Genomic DNA, 20,748 nt, shown 5'->3' on the forward strand with positions numbered 1-20,748 from the left:
GTTTTTCAGAAGAAAGTTCATTATTGCTCATTTTTCTTAAATTGTCTAATGCCTCTCAAAAGCTGCAGCACAAGGAAAATTTTCTAGCCCAATGCACCAATGTAAGATACAAGATGTTTACTTGTACAATAAGACTATCTTAGTGTTGGGTTTTTAAAGTCTATCAATACTTTGAAACCTATCTATACCCTGGTGTGAAAAATGAAAGCCTAATAATCACAAATCTCAAGTATTTATTTTAAAAGCCACAGATGGGAAAGCCTACCTGATGGCAGAATTTGGTCTCGTTCTTTTAATGTAATCCATGGCCTCGGAGGAAGCTGCTCTGGATGAACTGAAAACATAAAATGAAAACATCAAATAATCCTTTATGTTTATAAAATCAGTATCATTTAGTTTCTAATACCAAATCAATCTATTTACTATCTGGCTATAATGTCCCACAAAAGGACTTAAAAATCAAATCCTTGACTTTAAAACTAAAAGATATTTAAGAGACATGAAGCAATTAGTAGGTAAAGTTCCTATGGTACATGCCTGAATAAATTCAATCCCCATCCTTGGAACTTATGTAAAAAGCCTTATCCTTATGCATATGTAACCCAGCACTCATATAAGACAGAAGGAGGCCAGAGAATTGGCTAGAAGCTCAAAGCCCAGCTAGCATGGAGTATGCTGCCCAGTGGCAGAAACAAGTGAGGTAAAAGGAATCTTTTGAAAATTGTCCTCTTCAAGTACTCACACACATCAAATACAAACAAAAAAATAAACTCATTTAATTAAATTTCTAAAAAGAGCTATGCAGAGAACAGAAAACTAGTATCAGAAAGGGACATTAAGAAACTCATTAATGAGCTGGGCAGTGGTGGCACATGCTTTTAATCCCAGCACTGAGGAAGCAGAGGCAGGTAGATTTTCAGGCCAGCCTGGTCTACACAGGACAGGCTCTATAACTACTGAGAATCCCTGTCTTGAAAAACCAAAAGAAACTCATTAATGATATTTCTGAATGTGTGATTTTATGAAAAGTGTCTTAAATTTAAAGCCTTAAGCAAAATCTTTTAATTACATAGGTATGTTATAGTGATTTACTTTTGTTCCAATCTGCAAAATCAAAGCTATGTGAAAAATTTAACATTCTGGTAAATCTTAAAAACAAAAAAAGAAAATGGATGTACAAAAAAATTAGACTTACTATTGAGGCTTTCACTATTTTTTCTTCCACTGTTTTATAATGTCAATGCAATGCAAGAGCAGCTAGCTTAACCTCTTCAAAGCCAAGGAAAACAAAGATAAGAGTAGCTGAGGTACTTTACTATCAATTTTCAGTATTGTCCTATCAATTTTCAGTAATGTCCTATCCCAAAGTTCCCAAAAGATCTCCATAATTTACCTTAAACCTGAAAACACCTTGGATTTCAGGGAAATATAGGCTTCTAAAATTGCACTGCCTCCAAGGTGAAGACAATTATTTATGATGCTGTGCTATACCTGAAACAGGACCATTTCCTGAGAAGCAACCTATATACTCAAGAAGTAAGAACTTTTTAAGCCGACCTTGATTTGTATCCAGGGAATACAAATATGGCACAAAATATTAAAAGCAACTAAAGTTAAATAAAAAATTAAGAGAACAATGGATAATATGTATCTCAGTCCAGTGGTGGCGCACACCTTTAATCCCAGCACTCAGGAGACAGAGGCAAGCAGATCTCTGACTTTGATGCCAGCCTGATATGTGTGTGTGTGTGTGTGTGTGTGTGTGTGTGTGTGTGTGTGTGTGTGTCTATAGATAGATAGATAGATAGATAGATAGATAGACAGACAGACAGACAGACAGACAGACAGACAGACAGACAGAGTGTGTGTGTTCTAGGACAGCCAGGACTACAGAGAAATCCTGTCCTGAAAAACAAAAAATAAGTAAGTAAATGTATCTCAGTCAAGTATCAGGATTTAACAAAAATTAATATCAACTCAATTAAAAAAACTAGTTAGAAAACAGACTCAGTAAAGCTTATCTATATAAAAGTTAAAATGAGTATCGTAATTCTAAATTAATAAAATTATATTTGACAGTGATAATCAGTATCACCATTTATAATTAGCTTTTTCCGAGGTAGTCTTTGCAAATACTATAAAGAAAAAGAAATAAAATGTATAAGCATTCAGGAAAAATAATGAAATAATAATTGTTGGCAGATAAACATTGCACAAACTGAAATAAAAATATATAAGGAATTTTTTAAAAAGCTCAAACTATCAAATATAGTCTATCAAGGCATATTTTTACCAAGTGTCAAGTAATATGACTGAGTATCAAAAACTGTGTGTGTAAATTCCACAAATCAGCAGTAAGCATTAAGACACCAAGCTTTATTGAAACTATAAAAACATAAAAAAGTGAAAGTTAGAAAATATGAACAGAAGCCTAAAATTCAAAGCTAAAATTCTAGAAGGCCCTAATTAATGAAGTAAAACATGGTACTGTCCACATGTCAATTCTTGCAAAGTATTCTCTAGATTCAATATGATCCCAAACATTGCATTTTTTAAAAAATGATTTTATGTGTGGCGGTGTTTTGCATGTATGTCTATGCACCACTACATGTGTGCCTGGTGCCATGGAAGACAGATGTCAGATCCCCTGGAAGTACAGTTGTAGGAAGTTGTGAGATTCCATGTGGGTGATGGAAATTGAACCTGGGTCCTCTGGAAGAGCAACCAGTGCTTTCAACAGCTAAGTCACCACTTCAGCACCTATCACTGCACTGTGAAAATGGTTAACAAAAAATAAAAACAAATACACAGACTCAAATATAATCACATCAAAGGGGAAGTTGTCCGCTATACTACTATCAACATACTGTTAGGTTATCTAAAAACTAGGAGAACAGAAAGGCTGAAAACCATTCCATACACAATGGCTCTTCATTGTTTTTTTTGGTTTTTTTAATTAAAAAAAAAAAAAAAGGAATTATCACCACCTCTGATTCTTAAAACTTTTCCACTGAGGACCCTCTTCTGTAGAGATCTGAGAATCTTAGGAGAGGGATTTGATAAAGACACCCCTCTCAGGACTGAATGTTTAAGTCTCTTACTCTCTGTACATCGTCTATCTGTAGGTCTCCAGACACAATGGGACTATGGTATACATAGGAACTCATAGACTCTGTACAAGCACATAGTATGACCCACACAGGTTCAAACCATTCTTAATTTCTTACTAAAAGGATTCTGAAAATAATTTTATTAATTTGTTTGCCTTTCATCATTCAAATGCAAGTCACTTTGAGCAAAACATACTTGAACTGTTTTTCCTTTTATTAGAAATCTTACATTCTGTATATTATCTTTGATGATAAAGCTCATTTTAAGAGTATAGCTGGGCCAGGTGGTGGTGGCGGCGGCGCACGTATTTAATCCCAGCACTCAAGAGTCAAAGGCAGGCCGATTTCTGTAAGTTCCAGGCCAGCCTGGTTTACAGAGCTAGTTCCAGGACAGCCTCCAAAGCCACAGAGAAACCCTGTCTCGAAAAACCAAACCAAACCAAGCCAAACCAAACCAAACAAACAACAACAACAAAAAAACCAAAGTATAGCTGAAATATTAACAATGACTTCTATGATGAAACTCACAATTTCTTTAGCTCTGCTTACAAATTATATAGGGGCAGGAGAAACACTTCAGTGGGTAAAGGGCAGAAAAGTGACTACAGAAAGCTATCCTCTGACCTCTCACCTTCACAATGACCCCCTCCAACCTTCATATGTGTGCTATAGCACACATGACCTCCTCCAACCTTTACATGTGTGCTATAGCACACATGCGCCCTCACACAACAAATAAAACTTTCTGTCAGGTGTAGAAAAAGCTCAGGCCTTTAATTCCAGCATCTGGGAGATGGAAATAATTGGATCTTTGAGCTCTATATCAGCTAAGGCTATAGTGAAACCTGTCAAATAAATAAACAAATAAATAAATAATTTTTTGTGGAGGGACCAGTGAGACACTGACAAATAGCTTGATAATTATTTTTGTGTGCAGACCAGAAGGTGGCTCAATATATAAGAGTGCATGTTCTAAAAGTATGAAGGCCTAAATTGAAATACCACATAATTGAAATACCACATAAAAAGTAGGGCATTATCTGTACACACTAGCACTAGGGGGCGAAGACAGGCATATCCCAAGAGTCTGTTGGCCAGCTAGCCACACAGAAAAAGCCAGCTCCGGTTCAATGATTGATCCTGTCTCCAGATAATCAATAAGGAGGAGAGTAATAAAGATAGCACACCAAGCACATATACACATAGGCATTAATAACCATACACTCATGTTCCTGAACCACACATATACATTAAACAATACACATACACACAACCAAAATATGTATTTTAGAAATTCATTACTCAAAGAAACAGTATGTAAATTAGATATAATGTACACACTTATACCCACACTTTGAATGCTTAAGCAAGCCAATAAAAGGATATAATATACAGAATAGCCTTCTTATGTAAGAAAAATTAGCATATGCAATACAACCATTTCATTGCCCTGTAATTCTGGTATTCTTAAAGACTGCCTGCAAATTTTCTACAAATGTACAATGAGTGCAACTACAGACAAACCTTTATTTATAACGAAACTATGTTCTAATTAGACCCATAGACTAAATCAAAAGAGCATTTAAACACTCAACCTGCATCATACCTTAGCCTAGACTATCTAAACATGAATAGAATACTTTGGTTAACTTATAGTTGGAAAAAACTACCTACAGAAAGCCAATTTTATAATAAAGTATTGATTATCTCATTTAATTTACTGAACACTAAAAGTGAAAAACAACTATTCTATGGGTAAACTTTTACATAAAGTCAAAAACACCTTGTTGAGGCACTATTGATAGTAATCTTTTCCATTAAAACTATGTAAACAGGGTTGCAGGTCATCTTACCAAATTCAGGTCAGTAGTAACTATCTTAGTGATTAAGAGTTAGAAAATCTTGAGTTCATAGCCTTGTAATTACTAGGGGGAGAGAGAGAGAGAGAGAGAGAGAGAGAGAGAGAGAGAGAGAGAGAGAGAGAGAGAGAGAAGAGAAGGAGGGAGGAGGGGAGGGAGAGGGGAGGGGAGGGAGGGGAGGGAGGGAGGGGAGGAGAGGGGGAGGGAGGGGAGGGGAGGGGAGGGGGGGAGGGGAGGGGAGGAAGAGAGAGTGTTACCTGCAAGATTGTCAAGCATGAAGTTCAGTAGCTTTCGGGTTCCATCTGGGTCCTGGTATAAGCTCATAATATCCTGTGATAAAGGATTGCCTTAAACAGAAAACAAAAATAAAAACATGACAATTAAAATTTCAGGGTATACATTATGGAACAACATACTTATTTCCTAAACTGAATTTTACTGTTTTGTTAGTGACACACATCTAAAGAAATTATAATGAATATTAAGAAAATACTTTAGATAGCCATAAATAGTAACTTCAAAAGAGTTTTTTTGCAGATTGCAGTGTATGAGCCTAAAATCTGAACTTGTCAAAAAGAAATACATACATGCATGTACATAGACTCATCTTGAAATTACCCTGTAGAGTCTACATTATCTTTAAAGACAGACTGCTAACCAAAACATAACAATTCTATTTAAGAAGAAATGAATGGGGGGCTGGAGAGATGGCTCAGAGGTTAAAAGCATTGACTGTTCTTCCAGAGGTCCTGAGTTCAATTCCCAGCAACCACATGGTGGCTCACAACCATCCATTATAAGATCTGGTGCCCTCTTCTGGTGTGCAGATATACATGGAAGCAGAATGTTGTATACATAATAAATAAATAAAATCTTAAAAAAAAAAAAAAGAAATGAATGATAACATAAAAAGAGGTCTCAGGCCTGTGAGATACCTGGGATAAAGCTGTTTACGGCTAAACCTGATAACCTGAGTTTTCTCCCCAGGAACCACATGGTAGAAGGAAAATCAACTCATAACAGTACTGTCCTGTGACCAAAACATGTGCCTCCCTTGCACACAAATAGATAAATGTAAAATAAAAAACAAATTGTTCTAAATAAGAGGTCTCCTTTGAATATTTGTATTAACATATTACACAAGGAAAATGCAAATATTTCAAACAAGAAGAAAATCTGTTGCCAAGATAACTTAATCGAAAAGTAGAAGGAAAATTTTGTTGTGACGAAAAAAATGTCTTGAGTATTAAGAAGAGATGTATCAAAACACAAGGTATCTGTAAAAGATTGTACATATGAATTGATTACATAAACATACAATTATCTAGCATTCAGACCCAGAAAAGCAAAACTCAAAGGTCTAGACCCGGAGTTCCAAATTGTTAAACTATCAGTAGTTCATTTACCCATCAAAATGCAGTTTAAAAAAATAATGACCATGTTAGGAGAATGTATAGCTCCTGGAAATTTCATATATTACTGAAATGTAAAATGATGTGACTATGCTGTAAGTCTGGCAGTTTTCAGTTAACGTCAAAGGGTAAAAGGAAAAAGGGTGTTGGAAATGCTCTGGACCTTCATCTGAGTGCTGTTCTCAGAGGTGTACAGTGCACCTTCATCTGAGTGCTGTTTCCAAGCATATAGTCAGTCAAGCTGGATTATTAAATACTAGGGTAACTTTGCAGTATGTCATTATAACTTAAGTACCACAGGAGGAAAACTTTGGCAAACATACTGAAAAGAAAACTCAGTAAAGAGGGGAAATAGACTCAAGAAAATTACTTAAAAAAGCATGAATGGGTCTCAAAATTCTGAATATTAAATAAAGATAAAATTTAAAATAAGAGAGCTTATACATTAGAGTTCTAGAAAAAGTGATTAGAACTACGGTTTCTGCTCCAAAATGTATAATATCTTTACAACCAATAACTGGTAGTCCAAAACTACTGCTGAATATGTCCTTTACAAATCCTGCCTGGTCCTAAAATCTATTTTCTCCACATCATATTTTTATGAAGGCTTCACAGACCTGGAAGAAGTAAAAATACATGCCACATGGTCCCCTCTAGTTTTCAATAATGTCAGGAAAATATTCAATTGAGGACCTTAATCCTGGTACCAACTGACAAGCTTCTTTTCCCTTCATATTATAACTACACAACAGTGTGCCTTCATAGTAACAGAAGACTGCTGCTGAAAGGGCCTTGGGCCTCAGACCCTTGCTTCAATGAGTCTGGGCAAACACAAAAACAGAAGAGACAAGATAAGGACGTTTGAAGCAGTTCTAGCCTTTGATACAACAAATAAAGAAAGCAATAAATAAACTTAACCCTATACAGAAAGACAGGAGGGTAGCCAATCTATAAATAGAAAAAAAAAATATATATATATATAAAGCATTGAAAGCCAGTTTTTAAAAACTGACATAAAAGGGAGGGTCCACATTTTATGTAAAAGAAGTAAAAGTCCAGCAATAGAACCCAGAAGTACAGGAGAAGGACTATGGAAGAGGAAGATTAAATAAGAACAAAGTAAAAATATGTATAGATGAAAGCAGTGTAATCAAACCCTTAACTTTGCATACTTAAGAAAAAAATTAATGAGTAAGTTGATGCACGATGCACAATATATACAAAGAAGCTTACTAAAGGATATCACTAACAAAATGCACACTAGACTATGACAATGACAAAGAGAAACATTTAAAATAGACTGGATAAAAGGATCAAATACACCAGAATATAACAATGGTGGCATCTTTGAAAAGCCAAAAAACAACAAAATATTTCCCAAGATTTCCTATCTTCTTCATTGTTGTAGAATATTCTTTTATGCAGTGTGAAGATGTGTCACTATGATTTTTTTTTAGTAAAAACTTAAATAGCCAATAGCTAGGAAGGATGTAGAGGTGGGACTTCTGAGCAGAAAGAAGAGGAAGAGGAGATGAATCTAGGTGTGGGAGAGACACACCAGAAGGACACAGAGAGGAAAAAAGGAGATGCAAGACAGAAGAGAGGTAAAAAGCCATGAGTCAAACAGATTAATACAAATGGGTTAATTTAAGTTATAAGAGGTAGTGAGACAAGTCTAAGCTCTAAGACAAGCTTTCATAATAAGTTTCTGTGTAGTGATTTGTGGGGTGGCAGTCCAAAAAAGCTGCTACATTATTTGTAGTGATATATTGTTTGTAATCTAACAAACAAAGCTTGCCTGAAGATCAGAATGCAGAGCTAAGTCAGTAGTTAACACCACACTTAAGCCACTAGATAAGCCACACACCAAAGCCACTAGTTAGCCATAGAGGACTGGCAATGAAGGTCCCCTTTAATCCCAGCACTCAGGAGATAGAAGCAGATGGATCTCTGTGAGTTCAAGGCTACCTTGAGTTACATGAGAGTGAAATCAGTCTAAAAGAGAAACAGCTCATGCCTTTAACACCAGCACTAGAGGGAATACAAGGCAGGATCTCAGTGAAATCTCAGTGCAGTCTGAGGTTTTGGTGGAGAGCATTGCAGTCTGCAGTCACTCTGAGGACAGGATCTTCCCTGCCTTGGTAGAGGTGAGAACTTTCCAGTGGCAGACCACTTTGCTTTTCTGATCTTCAGCTTTAACCCCAATATCTGTCTCTGGGTTTTTATTACTTGTGCTACAACTACTTTTCATTTATCAACAGAAAAAAAGTGAACTCTCCCCCCAAAAAGGATGTAAAAGAGCTTTACAACTTTACCTAAATATTTATGTAGCATCAGACAAAACCAGGGGGAAAACAAAACCAAAAAACAACCTGGCTGGAAGCAAGGGAAAAAAAAGTGGGAAACTGCTTTTGAGAAATGAATAAATTCCTTTAAGGACAGAAATTATAAGCACTCATTCAAGAAATAGATTTTAAAAGTAATCAAAAGTGGCAGAGCAAGGGTCTTCAAATCTGCCACTCCATAAAAGAAACAATAAAACTGATAAAAATTAAAGTGGTTCTACTATCACCTAAGACCTGTAAAATGGCTACATCTATGCTGAAGATTCAGAAGATTGATTAACGTATGATTAAGAAGACAGAGTGTTACAAACTGAGAGAGAAAATTATCCTAGGCTATTTTTAATCCCCTTTCAGAGTTATTAATTGTCAACCTCTCTATTAGACCTAATATGGTTGTGACTATTAAGTAAAACTTTTGGGATTAACAATTACAAGTAGACTATCATCTTCCACTAGCCCAAAAGTTAAGAATAAGATATCACCTCACTTAGCTGATGGTCCTCTATCAATGTATTTGGTAAATATATTGATTTATGGCTTCCTTTTGTTTTATAACTTGTCAGTTCATATGATCTTCTGCACATGGAACATGCTCATGACAACCTGAACATTCATATATGGCTCAGAATCAACTGTCTTATTCTATCTGGATGCAAGATTAACAAATTAGTTATGTGCTCCATAATGACATTCAATAAGCAATGACATATGTGATAATGGTGCCCTAAAATTACAATGGAGCTGAAAACATTTTATCACCATGCAACATTACTGCCTATCATCAAAGCATGATGTATTCATTATTTATGTATTTGTAGTGATGTTGGTGTTAAGCAAGTCAGTGCTGCCAGCTGCATAGGATTATAGGATATATAATTATGTAGAGAATACAATATTTAATGACAATAAAAACTATTACTTGTTCACAGATTACATTATACTAGAATATATTACTCCTACACATTTTTAAAAAAGTATATTGTAAAATACATGCCTGTTACATCACATCAACTTTACCATCTCATATTTACCATATTCTTGCACTACAATAAAAGATGAGATAGGGTTCCTAACCTTACCATACATTCTATGATAGTCACACAAAGATGAAGTTGGCTAAAAGCTTATTTTAAAGAATATACTCCTGTCCTTAAGCAATACATTACTCTGAGATTTTGAAAAAAATAAAAAAAAATAACTAAATGGCTCCAGCACCCAGAGAGAATTCATTTAAGGGGAAAAAAATTTGATGAAGAAAAATGTTTGAAGTTTTTTGTTTTGCTTTTTGAGACAGGGTTTCTCTGTATTGCTTTGGAGATTGTCCTGAAACTCACTTCGTAGACCAGGCTGGCTGGCCTCTGCCTCCTGAGTGCTGGGATTAAAGGCATGTGCCACCAATGACCGGCTGATGTTTGAAGTTTTTATTTCTGATCCCACACTCCCAGAGCAGCCCAGATGGAGCTCTTTCAGCTTTACCTCATAAAATACTAGTCATTATCTGGTCTGCATGGTTATTTTCTGACTGCTGTCCATAGTTGAAGGATCTCCTCCCTACACTCCCTACATGCTCTAGTAAGAGCGTAATAAGAGTGTAGAAAATTATTAATGGCCAATTACTGGCAAAGTTTAACTTTGTGGGAGTGGGGGAGATGGTGGAGGTTGAATAAACATAGGCTAAACAAATGAAAATCTTGAGAATTAGATTTTTGGGGGTTTGAAAAGCTCTGATAGTTCCTGCAGTTTAAAAGACCATCACATGCAAAGGGCTATATACAGGAAGACTGAAAACCAGCTCAAGTTTCACCACTAATATGGTGATATTGTTTATGATCTAATAAAGCCAATGAGGATCAAAATGCAAAGCTAGTCAAAGCCATAGGATCTGAGTGGTGGTGGCACACGCTTTTAATACCAGGACTCAGGAGATAAAGGCAGGTGGATATCTATGAGTTCAAGGCCACCCAGGGCTACATTAGGGTGAATCAGTCTAAAAGAGAATTAGAGTTCACACCTTTAATCCCAGCTCTAGAGTAGCATATAAAAGGAGTCCAGTGTCACAGGCCATATTCTGAGATTTAGTCTCCAGCCACAGTTAGGAGAGGAAGCAGTCTGAGGCTTGGTGGAGAGCGTGGAGACAGAATCACCCCCTTTTGGACTGAATTAGAAGCAAGAGCTAGTAGCCGGCTGCTTTGCTTTTCTGATTTTCAGCTTGAACCCCAGTATCAGTATCTGGGTTTTTATTTTTCGTGTTACACCTTGACCCTGAAACTATGTCCAGGCAGGAGACAAATCTATCAGACAGTTGTAAAGTTCCAGCTTAGTAATAAACTGTGGTCCAAACAGAATCACAAAGCAAAGCCAGAAGATTTATTGGCTCCAAGCAATTTAAAGAAAATCTCAGACCCTGAGTAAACACTTCAGTGACCACAATACAAAATTACTTCTGAAAATTCACTAAGTGAAAAGAAAAATTGTAACACTAACACATAATTGGAGTACAAGGTAAAATTCTGATTTCTGAACTGTCATGTTTACTTAAAGGTCCAGTTCTAACCCCCTCCAAAAAAAAAATCTATAAAAGATACAAAGAAATAATACATTATGAGCCAAGCTAAGAGAGAAGAAAGTAACAGATAATGAATTTACAAAGGAAAAGAAAATTGTCCATCAGTTACTTATAATATATATCAAGAGTCTGACCTTAAGGGTTCAACTTAACAACTGTTAAGCTTTAGGACAGTTCAAAAGCAGTATGTGTTTAGAAGAAACCATATTTCAATTGTAAGCTATCTTGGGATGATAGGCAGCTGTAACAAGTTGCAGTTTCCAGGAAGTCACAAGAGCATAGTGTACAATGGCTGAGTTCAGTGTAGTAAATACACTTTCCAATTACAATGGATTTACTATGATGTAATTCCTCATAAGTAGAGAACCAGCTGTAAGAGTAATGAGCCTTAAAAATTGTCTAAAGAATTTAAAAAGCCAGGCATGTAATCCCCGGATTTAGGAGGCTGAGACAGGAGGATTACAAGCTCAGGGGCATCATGAGTTAAACAATGAGAAACTGTCTCAAAATCAAATATTGTTTCAAATGATAGTTTCAAATGGATCTCTTTTTACCACCTGAAAAATATATGTTTAAAAAAAAAACTATAGAACTAAAAATACAAGAAAAGAATGAACAACAACAGCAAAATTATAGAACAGCTCAACAACGATCTTGACATCTACGAACAAAGGGCCAAAGGTAAAGATGTATGAGACTACACAACATAAAAAAACAAAAGAAAAAGTAATGATGAAAGACATCTGAGATAGATACCATGAAGATTAGCAACACGATAGGAGTTAAAGAACTAGTGGCCAAAACCATCTCAAATTTGATGAAAACCATTAGTATACATATCCGTCAAGCTTACCAAATTCCAAGTCGGATAACAAAATGCAAGAGATGTAAAACTAAATTCTAGCAAAACCATGAAAAACTAATATAAAAAGAATGTTCAAAAGAGGCAAGAAAAGTAAGGTGGTATGGATACACACTCAGTTGGCTTACTAGCTGAAATTCCTACAAGAAACTCACCATACAAATACATTTCAAGTGGGCATCATGTCTCCACTCGTGCACACAGTACTATGTGGAAATTGCTCAATCCAGAGCCATCTGAGTACTTCACCTCTCAACTCATCAGAACTGAGCCAGCAACTTATTCTTACTTTCTACAATTATTTAATTCCTACTCTTGCATGTATGACTTGTGATAGTTTTGCTTGTGATTGGTCAGTTAGGTATTAGGACTTTTTTATATTTCTCTACTCACTTACTTTACTATAAGCTTCAGCCACATCTTGCATACTTTTCTTCTTATTCCTACATCTTTTCTTCTTTCTCTCATCCTTAGCTCCTCTTTTTTTTTTTTTTTTTTATCTTCCATGGCTTTAACAATCTCAAAATCTGTGGACCCTAACAGTATACTCCCTTACACCCAAGCTATTTTACCCACCTCAATTTTGTTTTGTTTTATTTAATACATAGCCATCCTACTTCTCTCCAACTCCGTATTTTATTAACTAAAAATATGAGAATTCTCTATACCATCCTTAGTTGTTCATCCTCCAATAGCTACTGAAGTCAAATGCAGCTATTGCTATTGACTAATGTAACACCTGTATGGTGGTATTCAAGAAGCTGTGGCTGCTCTAGCAGTTACTCCCATACAGAGTTTACACCAGGCACCCCAAGAACCTGGACTGAGGAACTAAACACACTCACCACATTCAAGTTCCACATGAATACTATGAATACTTCAACTGAAAGAATGAAAACAAAATCAGGCAAAGCAATGCCAGATGCATAAATAAAAGGGAAAACATAACTTCTTGAAATCACTGATCCTACAGTACTGCCATCTAGTGATAGTAAGTGAGATGAAAATTCAGAGACCTCAATAGGATTGTTATGTGTGTTTAAAAAAACCAAAGATGAAATAAGTTACTGATTGAGAACACAAGGGAATAAAACAGCATGAGATACAAAATAATTTAGCAGATAGAAAAAAAAAAAAGAGGCCGGGCATTGGTGGTGCATGCCTTTAATCCCAGCACTCGGGAGGCAGAGGCAGGTGGATCTCTGTGAGTTCGAGGCCAGCCTGGTCTCCAGAGCGAGTGCCAGGATAGGTTTCAAAGCTACACAGAGAAACCCTGTCTCCAAAAAGAAAAAAAAAGAAAAAAAAAATAACAAGTTGAAATGCTGGATACTACAACACACTAAGTCAAATAAAAAGTTCTTGAATGGTCTCAACCAACGGCACAGATCAGAGGCCAAGACAGTCTATGGGACCTCTAACAGTAGAGCCAGTCTTTATCCCTACAGCACAATGGACTTAGGGAGCCCATTCCCTATGGAGGGATACTATTGCAGCCCAGATACAGCAAGGAGGGCCTAGGCCCTCCCCCAAACAATTTGACAGACTTTGAAGGTCCCTGGTGGGAGGCCTTATTATCCCTGGGGAGGAGTTAGGGGATAGGTTGGGAGGGGTTGGTGAGGAACATGGGAGGATGGGAGAGTAAGGGAATGGGGGGGATGGATATGTAAGTATGAGTAGTAATTAAAGAATTTAAATTTAAAAATATATATGAAAGATAAAAAAAAGAAAAGTAGAAGAACTAGATCAAGGCAGGGACAAAGCTAGACCAGTACGAGAGATACCAGTGGGACTAAGACATACATGAAATTCTGAAATGACCATATCTAGGCATAGTAGACACAGAGGAAAGAAAACAGTTCATTCTAAAGGCACAGAAAACATTTTTTAAATAATGTTTAGGAAAAGAGAGAGAGAGAAGACCAAGGAACTAGAATAATCAAACAAGGATAAAGATACCTATGGGAATTACATGGTAATACTCTGAAAAGACCGTATCTACAGTGAATGAATATAGAAAAGAAGACTCTTAAAGGCACAAGAAATATTGTTAAAGAAATCATGATGGAAAATGCCCCAGAATTAGGAAAAAAAGTATCAATTCAAAAGGAGACATTTTGGATACCAATCAAGGAAGAAAAAAAAAAAAAGCAGAAAAGAAAATTCCCTTGATTTTAACTAAAACACTAAACATACAAAACAAAGTTTGAAAACAGTAAAAGAGAAATCCAAGTCTCACACAGGTCCATCAAAATGAAAGCAGATTACTCAACTGAAAATTTATAATCCAGATGGCCTGGACAGATGTATCTCAAGTTCTGAAAGACAACTGCCAACCCAGATTAATACAGGTATACTAATATAGCTATCTTTCATAATTGAGGAAAAATTAAAACTTTATGCAATAATAATAATAATAAAGGTTAAAGGAAATTTTGATTACTAAGCCAGCTCTACAGAAAACACTTAAAGGAATCCCTCAGATTGAAGAGAAAAATTTATGACGCCATAGGAAATAAATAACACTGGAGTAACAGTTAAGCAAGAGAAGAAAAGGGGTAAAAAAACCAAACACTACAAAATCAACAAAGTAACAGGAATCAATACATACCTTTTAAGATTAATTGTGATTATTAATGGTCTCTGAAACTGCTAGAAAAAAAAGTAGGGAGTACACGTCAAGATATAGGTATAGGTAAGAACTTCCTGAATAGGACTCCAGTCGCTCAGGAATAATCAATAAACCAGAGCTCATAAAATTAAAAATCACTGTACAGCAAATGAAACTGTCAATCAAGTGAAAAAATAGCCTCAGAATGAGAAAATTTTTGCCAGCTATGTATTATATATCCAACAGGGGATTAGCATTTAGAATATACAAAGAATTCAAGCAGTTAATGTGAAAAAACTAATTTAAAAAAACAGACCGTGCAATTAAACAAGAGTTCTTAAAGAAAAAAAAATACAAATGATTGACAAACATTTTTAAGTGTTCAACATTACCAGAGAGCAGGAAAATGTAAATTAAAACTACTTTGAGAGTCCATCTCAAAGTCATATGGCTACGGTCAATAAAACAAATGCTGGCAGGAATGTGGGGAAGAGGAATCCTTATTGTTAGTGAGACTGTAAACTTGTGTAAACACTATGGAAATCAGTGATTTCTCAAAAGCTGAAAAAAAGATCTATAATATGACCAAGATACACCACTCCTGAGTACATACCCAAAGGACTCCATATGCTCTTTCAGAAATACATCCTCATCTGTGTTCATTGTTGCCCTAGTCCACAACAGCTAGTTAATAAATGCCCATTAACTGATGATTGGCTAACGAAAATATGGAACATATACATGATGGAATTTTATTCAGCTGTAAAGAAAAATGAAATTATAAAATTTGCAGGGAAATGTTTGGAACTGGAATACTTAGGAAGTGAGATAACCCAGGTCCAGCAAAACCAAGGCCACATGTTCCTTCTCATATATGCATATTAGTTGTGTGTATATCTAAACTGAAGTGTCTGTAATGGTCAGGAAGCTAGAAAGCGGGGATAGGGAAAGAGGACAGGGAAGGGGTGCTAAGAGGTGGGTTAAGCAAAACTAAGGTTGTATGGAAAGCCCTTATGGAAATCCACTACTTTTTAAGCTAATTAAAAAATTCAAAAGAAAAGTTTGAACACAGGTACTGCTTGGGTGAACAATGCTTCTCCCAGAAGATACGATTATTTAAGTAAAACCCCAGTGCCAGGCATGGGATAAACTGTTGTAGCGGGGCTAGAGGCCCCAAAACAACACAAGCTAATGCCACTGCTTTTGGTTGCCACCATAACTAGAGGCATAACACAAAACATTTTGTTTGCAGAACAAAGAAATCAAGCCGGAACTGGCCTGAAAACACTCTCCCTAGTGGCTGGTATTCAGAGTGCTGGAAGATGATATTCAGGCCACTAGAGGAGAAAAGTCATTAATGGTATTACTCAACAGTGTAACCAGAATGCTATAATACCTACTTGCCAGGCAAAATGTGCCCACTGGTGCAATAGAAACATGAAGATTATGGGATAACCAACTGCTCTCTGATTGGATCTGAGGTCGGCTATACAGGAGGAAATTCATGCCAGGTACTGTAAACCTTGGCCAAATATTACTGTTGCTTTGTAAAGTGGACATTTTATCAAACTGCCCTCTCTGTATTTTTGTTTATGCTCATATATTAGTGCTGCTTGCAGCTTCAGCAGAAATGCTCTACATGCGGTGGGCAATGGTTTGTTATACAGACTCATAACTAGTCAAAGGGCTAACACATGACTTTTGAGTGCTCAGGCTTAAATGGGACATCAACATCAACCCTCTGATGCCCAAGGTTCAGCAATACAGAATTGAGGACAGAAAGAAAGTAACAGCTGGAAGAAAGGGTGGAGTGCAGTGAAATGCTGTCATCTGAACATGACATGGTTGTTACATTCAGGAACTCAGTGTAACTGTGGTTACCTACGTAAGACCTGCACAAAATCAAGCCAACAACAGTCTGCATTCTAGCAAGTAGGCACTAATTGGATTCAGTGGATCCCCATCCCAAAAGAAAGGGACAGGACATGAATGTAGGAGGTCACATTAAGTCTAGGGAGAGAGGGAGAGGGGAGCCGAGGGCAGATATAATCAATTGTACACATGTATGAAAACTGTCAAAAGTAAATCTTTTTTTTTTTTTAATGAAAGTATTGGAGGGTGAGAACTGATATTCCATGGAAATAGAGCCCAGGAGCTATATTTACAATAGAATTTAAGTAAAAAAAAAAAAAAAATAGAAAAGAAAACAAGACCGTTATACAAAAAGATCAAGAATATGTATGCAATACTTGTAAAATACATGTACATCCAACATCAAACTTTGATATCCCATGTTTACCAAAGGACAGAACAGTCAGAGAGACGACAGATACATAAGAGTTCAAGTATACTGTACACAGACATTTATAGGACGTTTCACTCTAGTGCAGAATATACACTCTGCTCATCAGCACACAGAACATCCATCAGAACAGCCTATAATGTATCAGGTCCAAAACACTTCTCAAAAAATCTGAAAAATGCAAAACTGCATATTTTCTCTGACCACATGAAGTTTCTTACAGGAAGAACTACAGGAATTATATGAATATATAAAAATTAAATAACATGTCATCCAAACCTTCTAGTTTCAAGAACTTAAGAATTTAAGAACTTCTTGAAACAAATGAAAATATAAACACAACATTACCAAAACGTAGGTGATACAGCAAAAGTATTCTTAAATATTGATATTGAAAAAGTAAAAATATTTTACATCAGCAACCTATTGATGAACTAGAAAAGAAAAAAAACAGAACTTAAACTTAGTGGATTGAAAGAGAGATGAGATTTCTTAAAAATTATAATTTAAAAATAATAAAAAAATAGATGCTTTAAAATATAAATAAAACTTTATGTGAATTAAAGAAATAGAAAATCTCAGTAAATGAAAAAAGATGAAAAAGGTGGTGTTACAACTGATACCACAGAAATGAACAATCATCATTAGGAACTATTATGAACTGCTATATGCAAAACAAACAAACAAAAAAGCAACCCTGAACACATAAAACCCAAGCATAATAAACTCATCAAGCAACAAAACTGACTCAGAATGAGACTAGATTCCTATCTTTCACCAGTCAGAAAAATCAATTTAAAATGAATAAAGGACTTACCATACACAACTATGATAGTATAAGAAAATAAAGGGTAATTGCTTTGGGATACTAGTGTAAAGACTTTTGGTATACAACCTCAAATACAAAAACTGAGATTACATCTTTACAAAGACATACAGTAAAGAGGCCTACAAAACAAGATTTACAAACTATTAATCTAATAGCAATTAATATCTAGTCAGACATTATTTCAAAAGAAAATATTTCCAATCACAGATACAATATGCAACAAAAGGCAAAATAAGACAATATATAGCCGTAAATGTTTATTTGAAAATAAAAGCCTAAATGTGAATGATACAACTTAAGATAGAAAAAAACTTAAAAACTGCTTAAAATGATGGGTAATGTAGGCACAATAAACTCTAAAAAAATATCAAGATTACAGACACTTAAAAGGAATACTTTTTCTCCTTTTTCTCTTTTTATTCAATATGCAAGTACATTTTTAAAAAAATTAGGTGGATGTGGTAGCACTGTTAAATAACCACGTGCAATAGACAAGGCAGGACAATTTAAAGTTCAAGTTCAGTTTGGTTCCACTCTGTAGAACTAGTACAACCTAATAAAACTGAATCACTGGCTATTAGAAATTCTCAATCATAATGTTGGAGAGATGGCTCAGCTGTTAAGTGCATATACTACTCTTGGAGAGGACCTAGTACCTGAAATGGGCTACTCACAACCACCAATGGATGCAAAGGATTCAGTACCTCTTTTGGCTCCCCTGGGCACTGCATTCATAAGTATAAACGTATACACAGGCACAAATAATTAATTTTTTTAATTCCCAAATAATCATTATAACTAAAAATATATTGAAAAAATATTTTCCAAAAGAACATAAGCAAATAAGGATAATTTTACAGAAATAATTCTACTGAACTTTCCAGAACAAATTCACTCATCATATTCCAATTTACATGAAAAAATACAGTATTTATCCAATGGTTTTTCTTTACTGTTATTTGGTTTATTTGTTATTGTTGCTGCTGCTATTTTTATGAAACAGAGTCTCACTATATATCCTTGACTGGCCTGGATTTGCTACATAGACCAGGCGGGCTTAGAACTTACAGACACCATCCTGCTTCTGTCTCTCAAGTACTGGGAAATTAAAGACATAAACCACCTTACCCTTAAATAAGAATAATGAAAAGAACAAGGTCAACTTTATTCTCAAAATTACAGAAAAAAAATCCTTAGAAAGTTTTTTTGGGAGCAAAGTCCTATGCTTTCATAGTATACAACCATTATTTAGAGCTTTATCTGTTTCTACAAGAAGTTTCTGTAGCTGCTTATGTAGGCAACTAAATAGGTCAAAGCAACCACAGTGTAATTACCATGTAACTTTTCTCCAGGTAAAACATAACTAGCTTTATGCAGTATGCTACAGTATTTGCTACTTGCTTGAAACATACTGAACCCTAGCCAGGATTACTCAATTGCATTATGTCAGCCACTACACATGAAAATACACTCTGTCTCCAATGGAGATCGGCCTGCCTCCTGAGTGCTAGGATTAAAGGTGTGTGCCACTATGCTGGGCTCTACCATCACAGTTCTTAATAGACATTATCAAATTAAACTCAGCAGTATATACATCATATATGTTCAAAGTTGGGTTATCACTGGAATGGAAATGTTAAAGTTTTTTTTTAAATCAGAAACATGGTATCATTTTGGTAAAGGTGTCTGATAAATTATGTGAAGGACTATCAAAGTAGAAATGAAACTTCTAAAGCCAGGCGCTGGTGTTGCATACCTTTAATCCCAACACTCAGGAGGCAAGGAAGGCAATCTCTGTGACTTTGAAGCCAGCCTGGTCTAAGAGTGAGTTTTAGGACAGCCAGAACTATATAAAGAATCCCATTTTGAAAAATAGAAGAAATGAAACTAACAACAAAAAACCCACTGGGAAAATCCCTCTGTCCTTCCCTTCCTTCTCCCCATAAAATTAAATATTAATAATTAAATAAATTGAAAATTAAAGACAATGAAATTTTGTTTTGTAACGGGGGAGGGGGGGTAATCTGTGTGAGTGAATGTACACACATGAGTGCAGGTGCCTCCAAGGGGCCAGAAGAGGGCTGGATCACCTGAAACCTGAGTTACAGGCAGTTATGAGCCACCTAACATGGGTTCTGGGAACCAACCTCCAGTCCTCTGTAACAACAGCTCTTAACCACTGAGCTATCTATCTCGATATGTCAACATTTGAACTTTTAAGTGACTTATGGGAAACATTTCCAACTTAACTGTCTTGGCCAGGCCTATGATTGCAGGGAGCTAAGTAGGATCTGGAAGGGCTTGGGGGAAGAGAAAGACTATGATAAAACTATACTGTATGGGAAAAAAATGTAAAGCCAACAAAAAAATTATAGTCATTTATGAATCTTCCAAATAACTTCTCCTCCAGACACATTCCTCAGATCTCAAAATGTAATTTTTTAAAATGAGCTTGTTATGACCAGGACAATACAAATCATTATTAAAATTTCAGTAACTATGATTTCAAAGAAAAAGATATGAAGAGGCTGCCCATTTGCACTGTCTCTTTTAAGACTCACAGTGCTATGTTAAATGCTTCATTCCCTTTTCTTTCATTATATGTAAAATAAGTCAAAACAGCTCAAAACTGACTTAGAATTATCCCGAAAGTTATCTTCCTGTGTATACAAAGCTACCAGTTGTTAAGGACATTTCATTCCTTCAACTGTTTAAGGAAAAAGGTAAAGGGCAGAAAAAACTCTAGCTTTCGTTCTTTTCTAAAAGTTCCTGGTCCTTCTGTGTATGATCACTTGAACAGAAAATGGAACTAAATGAAAATTAAGCAGATCCTCAAAAAGGAGAAACTTTGGGGA

At 35.7% G+C, this 20,748-nt stretch overlaps 1 protein-coding gene across 6 annotated transcripts in view; it reads right to left on the reverse strand.

Moving 5' to 3' along the window:
• Cnot6l (CCR4-NOT transcription complex subunit 6 like) overlaps positions 1 to 20,748 on the reverse strand; it is an 84,596-nt gene that overhangs the window by 30,964 nt on the left and 32,884 nt on the right. For all 6 annotated transcript variants that reach the window (XM_027387677.2, XM_027387680.2, XM_027387676.2 and 3 more), the window contains 2 exons: positions 5,227 to 5,316; positions 266 to 334 (listed from right to left, as the gene is read on the reverse strand). In XM_027387677.2, the coding sequence (XP_027243478.1) occupies positions 266 to 334; positions 5,227 to 5,316 (159 nt within the window). The remainder of the gene's footprint in view (positions 1 to 265; positions 335 to 5,226; positions 5,317 to 20,748) is intronic.

Source organism: Cricetulus griseus (genome assembly GCF_003668045.3).
Source record: "Cricetulus griseus strain 17A/GY chromosome 1 unlocalized genomic scaffold, alternate assembly CriGri-PICRH-1.0 chr1_1, whole genome shotgun sequence".
NCBI lineage: Eukaryota > Metazoa > Chordata > Mammalia > Rodentia > Cricetidae > Cricetulus > Cricetulus griseus.